General features: G+C 47.3%; 1 protein-coding gene across 1 annotated transcript; it reads right to left on the reverse strand.

Annotated features, from left to right (window-relative positions):
* Positions 1-392: 392 nt before the first annotated feature.
* On the reverse strand, positions 393-5,984 carry Fam50b (family with sequence similarity 50 member B). Its single transcript, XM_050142363.1, has 2 exons — positions 5,912-5,984; positions 393-1,475 (listed from the first exon to the last, which is right to left on the reverse strand). Exon 2 carries the CDS (start codon positions 1,392-1,394, stop codon positions 393-395), a length of 1,002 nt encoding a protein of 333 aa, XP_049998320.1. The 5' UTR covers positions 1,395-1,475; positions 5,912-5,984.
* Positions 5,985-8,743: the final 2,759 nt, after the last annotated feature.

The following is an 8,743-nucleotide window of genomic DNA, read 5'->3' on the forward strand; positions in this document are numbered from 1 at the left end:
CATTTCAGAGTTGGAACCCAGAAATCCCACAAATACCTCAGGTATTTATTGAGCTTCACGTGTCTACAAATACTAAGTCGCTCCTCAGCGTTGGCCTTGTGGAGTGTTACTTCCTAGTACAGGTGGGAAAACTCAGCACAATGACTTGCTCACAACTACACAGCAAGTAAGACATTGCGCAAAATCAAACCCAGTCTGTCGGCTGGCCAAGTCAATGAGCACAACTACTTAGACAAAAAAAAAAGTGCCCCTTATCACACGGAGCACAACAGAATCATTAAAAATACGAAGAACAATGCCAGCAACAGAACCAACACATCCGATTCACGGGACCCTCTGGATTTATTGAATTTGAGTAATAAGAGAGTAAGGCTATCAATTGAGATTCAGCATCACCGTATGGTGTACCTATCCCACTTTTTCTCGGGGTCGTAGGGCTCCCAGCGGCTGGCGGGGAAGATGTGTTTGTTCTTCTCGTACCAGCTGCGCAGCACCACCTTGCCCGCATGCGACTCATCTTTCTCCATTGTGGCATCGCTCAGCAGCCGCACATCGTCGTGCACGTCGAAGCTGAAGAGCGGCCCGCTCTTGCCCCGCGCCTTGGCCACAATGAAATCGTAGAAGGTGTGGTAGTGTGGCAGGATGAGGTCCTCCTTGACGTACATGAGCTGCTCCACACCCACTGCGCGCAGCTCCCGGAAGTCCCTGCGCAGCCCCTGCAGTGCCCGCTTCAGGAACTGCTGTACGGTGCTGCCCTTGCGCATGCCCACCGTGCGCCGGTGGCCCGAACCATCCCAGTAGCTGAAAGTGATCTCCACCTCCTCGCCTTTCACTTTCTCGCGCTTTGCCTCCCATTCCTGCCTCAGCTCCTCCCGCAGCCGGTTTTCCTCCTCCTCGCGTTGACGGTCGGGCAGGAAGCTGGTATCCACATCTGGGTTCTTGCCCAAGTTCTTCTTGGGCCCACCACTGTGGGCCTCAGTGCCCTCCGCCCAGCGGCCATCCTCTTGGTCATCTTCCTCATCTAGAGTGAAGGACAAGTTGGAGATCTTCCTCTTGCGCTCCTGCCGACGCTCTTTCTCGCGCAGCATCTCCAGCTGTAGCCGGCGCTGCTCCTGCTGCTCCCGCTTGGCCAGTTGCATCTCCCGCTCCCTCATCAGGGCCTCCTGTTTGGCCTTCATGTCATTCAGGGTCACCAGGCCCACTGTGCTGGACTTCAGCTCGGCCTCCACGGCATCGTAGTGTGCCGAGAACTTCTTGTCCACCTTGGATTTCATGATGGTCTCCTCTGCAATGCGCTGCTTCAGCACCTCCATCTGCTCCTTCTGCTTCTCCCGCTTCTTGATCAGGTGCATTGCCCTGCCGGCCTCCCGCATGGTGCCCTTGTACTGCGCCATGCCTGCAGCCCAGCCCAGCCCCTATGGCCAGCTCAGTCTCTGTCTCTAGTAGCCTTCCAGGTCTGACATCAGATTCTACACCTAGGAACAAACAAACAAAACAAACGGTTGAGGCCGGAAGGTCTACAAGAGCATGCCTTAATCCCAGGTAGAGGCAGGCGGATCTCTGTGAGTTCGAGGCCAGCTTGGTCTACAAGAGCTAGTTCCAGGATAGGCTCCAAAGCTCCAAAGAAACCTGTCTCGGAAAAAAAAAAATGGTTGAGAATCGGGCCAGCACAGCAACTTCATTAATGATCTACACCATCACCTTGTGATAGAACTTCCTCTCTGTTGGATGATTCTGTCTCCAAGATGTAGTGATATTTCATTTGTATTTTAATAAAGCAAGCTTACCCGAATATCAGAAAGTAAAATAGCCACATTGGTGAGCCATACAGACCAGGCAGTGGTAACACACACCTTTAATCCCAGTAGCCACACTAGTGCACCATAGAAACTCGGTGGTAGTGGTGCAGGCCTTTAATGCCAGCACTAGAGAAACAGAAGCTGGGATCAGATAGGAACTTGGTCTCTTTCAAAGTCAAAGGTGAAGGCGTAAGTCACAAACAAGGCCACACCAGTTTGGAGTTATGATTAATAGGGTGTTATTTATTTAAAGGGGAAAAAACTTACAGATCACTGACCCAGACAACAGCCATCTGCACAACCAGGAAGGGAGTCTAGTCTCCAGCGGAGCAGGAAGTGCAGAGAGCGAGCAGAGGAAATAGCCGCTTTTTTAAAGGGAGAGAGACCACGCCCCAATGGGCTGGTATCACAGCAGCTATTGGTTGGAGGGGCGGAAGGACCTCCCGCAACACAAAGGATTTCTTAGAGCCCCTTTAAGGGCTTTAGTGGCTTGGCTGTTCTCCTTTTCTGGTCTTCAGGTTGAACTTCAGTATCTGTTTCTACGTTTTTATTATTTGTGCTACATTGAGGTGACCCAGTGTGGTAACTACTGGCCATGTAAGGCCCTTGAGTCCATGAAATGCAACTGCTGTCACCAAGGAAGCAATTTTACTTCAAGTTGAGATAGCCTTGTGTGACTTCTGTGCAGGGTGGATTTGAGAAGCTGCATGTGGAGACTGACCTACTGCCCAGGTGTCTGCTCCAGCATAGCCATGTAAGAGCAGGGCACAAGAGAACCTGTGCCTGGGCTCATGAGAACTGGCCATAGAAACCATATCTTCTGATGAGGAAAGTTGACTCTGCAGGATGGCACCTGTCTTTGTTGGAAAGCAAGGAAAAGAGAAGAGGGGCTTTTCTACATTCACCTCCTTGGGAAACTGTGCTGCTAGATTAATTTTCCATTAATGTTCTCATCATGGCAGGTCCTGATGAGCTTCCATCACTACCACAGTCCTGGGAGTGGTTTCTGCATGGAGTGCTAGTTGCACTCACTTGGTGTCAGTGCTAAAGCACACCGAAGCAAATCAACACTGAAGTCTCCCTCCCTTGATGTGAGAATGAAGACTTCAGAGAAACTGCATGCAACAGAAGCAGGCTAACCACAAAATACCTTCACCTCGCTTCAGCCAAAGCAGAAGAGAGACCTCCTAACTTAATGGACTCAACTTGAATTGACCACTTTCTACTAGTACCACTTGTACCTTCCTTACCCTTCTGGAGCTCCGTCATTACTCCATGGACTCTGACACCCACACACCCCATGACAATTGACATCCTCTTATCCAGCTGTTCCCATACCCCAGACTGGTCCCCCATGCCCTCTGGAACACAATGTGTCAGCAAAGTCATAGGACATCCCCTTTAACCTTCTGGGAGTAGACTGAAGCCCAGGTCTCTGTTGAGGACACCATTTCTCCACATAGCTTCATGATAATGTCTTGCTCTGACATTCTCCACCATACTGAAAATCTAAATGAGAGGCCCGTTTCCTCACCATCTCAATAGCATCTTTGTTCTCTTTGCTGTTGCAAGCCACTCTGGAGCTCGTGCTGCTCCCTCGCCTGCCGATGTCCCTACTGCTCGAATTCCCTGTCTTGCTAAGTCCTTGGAGATGATTAGTACATGGCTCACTTGCTGCCTTCTCCCGTCCTAGCCCATTGCTATCCTGGATGTCATCAGCAGGGGCCACCCGGTACCTTCACCTCACTTCTAACAACCTCTTCCCTTGTCCACTCATTCTCCTGTCCACATGGTGATACTTTAGCTCTTATCACAACCAACAGATTCGTCTTCAATTCCCTACATCATTCCTTTGCATTCATGTTCTCTGGTTGTCTGGATTCCAACTGTCCTCCGTTAGCCCAGAGCTCCATGTCCAAAGGCTCTCTACACCGGCCCATTATTGTCACACCCTCCTATACTTCTGCCTTTCCTACCCATCAAGGACCAAACGACTTCCTAACCCTTCACACCTCTTGCCTGATGAAATTTTCATCTAAGAAATCCTAATCCTTGCTGGGCGGTGGTGGTGCACACCTTTAATCCCAGCACTTGGGAGGCAGAGACAGGTAGATTTCAGTGAGTTCAAGGCAGCCTGGTCTACAGAGGAAGTTCTAAGACAGTCAGGGTTACACAGAAAAACCCTGTTTTGAAAAACCCAAACCAAAAAAAAAAGAGAGAAAGAAATAAAAAAGAAACTCTAATCATAATTAAACCTGGAGTTATCTATCAGCCCTTACATCCAAGTAGTTGATGACCAAGAAAATAAACAAACTGCCAGCCAACATCACTTTAAATTCATGACTATAGGCTCCACTGTCTGTGATAGCAAACTAAAAACGATTAAAAAAAAAGGCAAAACAAAACAAAACTCAAACAAACCAAAAACAGCCAACCAAACAATGGCAACAAAAACAGAACAACAACTTGCTGGCCTTCGTTCTTGCCACTCAGCACTTTGTTTTGGAACTGTAGAAGCAAAAATACATGACTAGCTGCTTACAGTTTATTTTTGGTTATAATTAGACATGTGGCTTTATCGAAGGCTTTTTATCCCCCCATTAATTTTTATCCGTGCATACAACACAGGCCATTCTTTTTGGTGTTCAGCCATGGAAGTTTCCACAAATGCCCAGGTGCCTGGACGTCTTGGTAAACTGTAGTCCTCATTTCGGGAACACCTTTGGCTCCAACAGGCCCTGGGGCTGCTTTCCTGATCACCCTGAGCAGAGTGCTGCCTGAGGGCACAGGGCCTGGTCCAGTCTTAGGGTGGCGCTCCAGCTCCGTGCTGGGGTCCAGGCAGGCACAAACAGCTGGAGCTGATAAAATCCTGAACTCTGCCATTATGCACCTCCCTGACCTCCACCCCCGGCTGCAGTGCCACACACTGCTGTGTTATCAGTTAGTCAAACGAAACTCTTAGCCCAGGACTTCCTGTCTCAGTGTTGTGGTTGAAAGTTCAGTCTTCAAGACCAAATGAAGGAAGGAGAAAGGACTGATTGACTTTTGATCAGGGTGAGATCTTCCTGAAGCTCCGTTGTAAGAGACTCTTGGCCACATCTTTAAGAAAAAGTTAAAGTGAAAGCAGTGGAGCTGTTCCAGCAGGTGGAACGCTGACAGCCCAGGTTTGTAGTCTCATGTAAAAAGGAGCTAGAGGGAATGGCCCAGGTCTGCAGCCCAGCAGTCCAGCAGTGAAAAGGGAAGCAGACAGCCATATCACCACCGGTGACACTTAGAGGCCAGCTCACTAGAAATTTGCTGCCAGCTCAGCAGCTGAAACAAGCCCCTCCTCCAACACACACACACATACATGCACGAACAATTTTTAATATTTTACTTACAGTGAGACTGCCATCTTTCTGGTGCCCAGCGCTATGGATTTTAGCTTGTGCACAATCATGCACAGCAGTTTTCTCTATCCTTGGTTCTGCTTTTCAGTTTCAGTTACCTGCACCCAGGGGCTGGACAGACAGTTCAGTGGTTAGGACCACTTAATGCTTTTGCAGAGGACCTGGGTTCCATTTCCAGCACCCACAAAGCAACTCACAACCGTCTGTCCCACCAGTTCCAGGTGATCCAGTGCCCTCTTCTGGCCTCTCCAGGCATTTGCGTGTATGTGGTACACAGACATGCATGTAGGCAGATCATTCATCTACATAAATTTTTTAATAAAAATTAATTATACAACTCAACAACAACCCAGAAAACTTGAAATGAAAATTTCTAGAAATTAACAATTCATAATTTTTAACGGCACAGTGTTTTGCATTCTATTTGATAGTTTTGAGAGTTCCTGTTGTCTGTATATAATTCCTTCATGTGACATGTGACCTGCAAGGATTTCTAGCTTTTCTTTTAGACTTGTAGATGTCCTTTGTTGTTGAAATATGAGCGGCGGGGCTGTGTCCCCAACACCCTGGCTGCTTGGCTAGCTCATGCCCTAAATAACAACACACAAACTGTATTCATTTAACTGCTTGACCCATTTCTATCTAGCCTCTTCTAGGCTAATTCTCACATATTAATTTAGCCCATTTCTAATCATCTGTGTAAGCACCCCAAGGTGCGCTTACCGGGAAGATTCTAGCCTAAGTCCATCCTGGGTCTGAGGAGCTTCATTGCGTGCATCTGCCAGGGAGAGCAGAGCATGGCGTCTCTCTAGGAGCAGAGCAGAGTCTGACCTCACTTCCTCTTCTGCCCAGAATTCTATTCTGTTTACTCCTCCCACCAATGCTTTAACCTATGAGGCCAAGCAGTGTGTTTATTACTTAACCAATGAAATCAACAGATTGATATATGACACTCCCACATCACTTTGTAGAAAAAAGAAAAACAGTTTTAATTTTGACGAAGTCCAATTTATCAGCTGTCTATTTATGGATCATGTTTTTGGTATTTAGACCAAGGTCATAAAATCGGTTTCTTATGAGCTCTTCTAAAAGTTTTGTAGTTTCCCATTTAGTTTTATTGCCCACTTTGAGTTATTTTAGAATTGTTTTGAAATCCCCATCTAAATAAATGCTGAACTTCCCTCAGCATTGGCAATTTTAAGTACCAGTCTGCCACCACAATCATTCCTTCCTTCCCTATCTTTCTTTCTCCCTCCTTCTCTCCCCCCCCCCCCGGCTGACACTTCTGGGTTCCAGGGCCACGCATGCGTGGACAAGCCCTCAGGCAGAAGTTTCTAATGACCCCAGGAATCTTAAAGGACCCCATATGACCCACACGCAGAATGGTTGCATCATCTATGTATGATGCAGCTGCATGAGCCCTTGCATGCATGCATGAGATCCATCATCTGCATATGATGCAGCCACGTTATCTCCCTGTGCACATGTTCTAGGAGGCCTTTAAAAGCTGGATGCTCCATCTTCAAGCTCTCTCTCTTCTCTGCACACCGACCTCACCAGGCTTGTGCATGCCCTCCCTCCCCCCAATAAACTCCTAAGCGGGTTTGTTGTGTGTTCTGTGTTTTCTTCTCGCTCGCACCAGGTAATTTCGCTAGGGATCGAACCCAGGTCATCACCCAAGACAGGCAATCTCTGTGCCACTGATCTACCACTCCAACCGCATTGCTTTAATTTCTAAAAACAGACAGTACCTTCTCTGTGTGTTGTGAATTCATAGTGTCAACAGAAGAAATTTTACCCAGTAGAATATTGACAGGGATCTCAGAGACTACAGAAGACAAGTGGACAACATCAGAGTGGTGGTTTGAATAAGTTATGGTCCTGTAGACTCATGTGTTTGAATGGTTGGTCCAGAGGGAGTGGCTCTATTAGGAGGTGTGGCCTTGTTGAAGGAAGTGTGTTACTGTGGGGGTGGGCTTTGAGGTTCGGAAGCTCCAGTCAATTCATTCCCTTCTGCCAGCAGATCAAGACCTAGAACTCTCAATCCTTTCTCCAGCACCATGCCTACCTGCATGCCACCATGTTTCTCTCCAAGACAATAATGGACTTAACCTCTGAACTGTAATCCAGTGCCAATTAAATGTTTTCCTTTATAAGAGTTGTCATGGTAATGGTGTCTCTTTACAGCAATAGAAACCCTAATTAAGACAATCAGTTAGGATGTTTGGCCCTGTCCACAGCTCATGCTGAGACATGCTTATAACATTGATGCTAATGGTGATGACCCCCGTTTCCCCAAATACTTCCCTAAGACAAGTAAGATGCCCATTCTGATACAGGAAGTCCACTCTCCAACACACTACTCGTAAGATGTAGGAGGTTCAGAGTTTACTGAAAAAGAGCTGTGCTTTATTTGTAACAAGAATTAACTGCCTGAATTTCTGTCACCTCAAGGGATTATCTGTATCACCCATGGGTTAGGATTGGGTCATTTTGCTTTAAGTGATCATGCCCCTTGTCCTCCCTGGCAGAACTGTGACGCAAAGGATCCTGAAATTCTGAGCAGTGACAGGTGGAGGTGCTATGGGTTAATATAAAATGCTCTCACAGATGTGTGTTTTGAAGGTTTGTTTCCCACTTGTGAGAAACATCAGGAGCTCAGGCCTACCTGAAGGGAGTGGGGTCACTGAGGTTGGGTCCTTGTGGGTAAGAGGTGTATTTGTCCCCTTCCTGTCGTGCTTTCTTTCCTGGCCTTCCATAAAGTGAAGAGCTTTCTTATGCCGCATGCTCCCATAGCCATGATGTCTTTTTCAAGCAAGTGGGACCAAATGACCACAGACTGAATCTTTTGAAACTGTGAACCAAAAGAAATTCTTTCTTCATTAAGTTGCTTCTGTTGGGCCACAGTGGTGAGAAGCTCACAACCAGAGGGTGTTTCTTACATTTTATAATCCTGAGATTATCAGTGTGACCACCAACCACAGCCACCGAGTCCCCAGGGCTCGCACCTAAGAAGTGACTGCATTTTATATGTTGCTAGAGGGCTTTGGTAGAGTGCATGTTTGCCAGGATTCAGTAATTTCTCTAAACAATGGTTTCCAAGACTGAACCAAGGATCTGTTTGGCAGGACTGCAGATGATTAGATAAAACAGTGAGGTCATTTCTTATCATTGTGGCAGAATGACTGATGTAGATGATTTCAAAGGAGAAAAGATTTATCGAGCCCACAGGTTCAGAGGACTGTCCACTATGGCAGGGAGGAAAAGGTGAGACAGAGCAGTTTCTGTCAGGGTGGTGAAGAAGCAGAAGAGGGGACACCTAGACTGTGACCAGTGTCCCGCCCCACTCCCTTTCATTCCCTCTAGGTTCTCCAGCTTATGGGTCAGGCCAGGTCCCCTCTGACATTAATTTATTCTCTCTGGAAATGTCCTCACAGACGCACACAGGCACAGTGAGCATTATAATCTCCCAGGTGTTTCTCAATTTGTTCGTCAAGTTGACAACTGAGATGGTTCCTCACAGACAGACGGGTTTTGGCTAGGTCACCCACCCCT

This window comes from Alexandromys fortis, unplaced genomic scaffold (assembly GCF_014885135.2).
Source record: "Alexandromys fortis isolate MF-2015 unplaced genomic scaffold, M_Fortis_MF-2015_v1.1 scaffold_5, whole genome shotgun sequence".
NCBI classification, from domain to species: domain Eukaryota; kingdom Metazoa; phylum Chordata; class Mammalia; order Rodentia; family Cricetidae; genus Alexandromys; species Alexandromys fortis.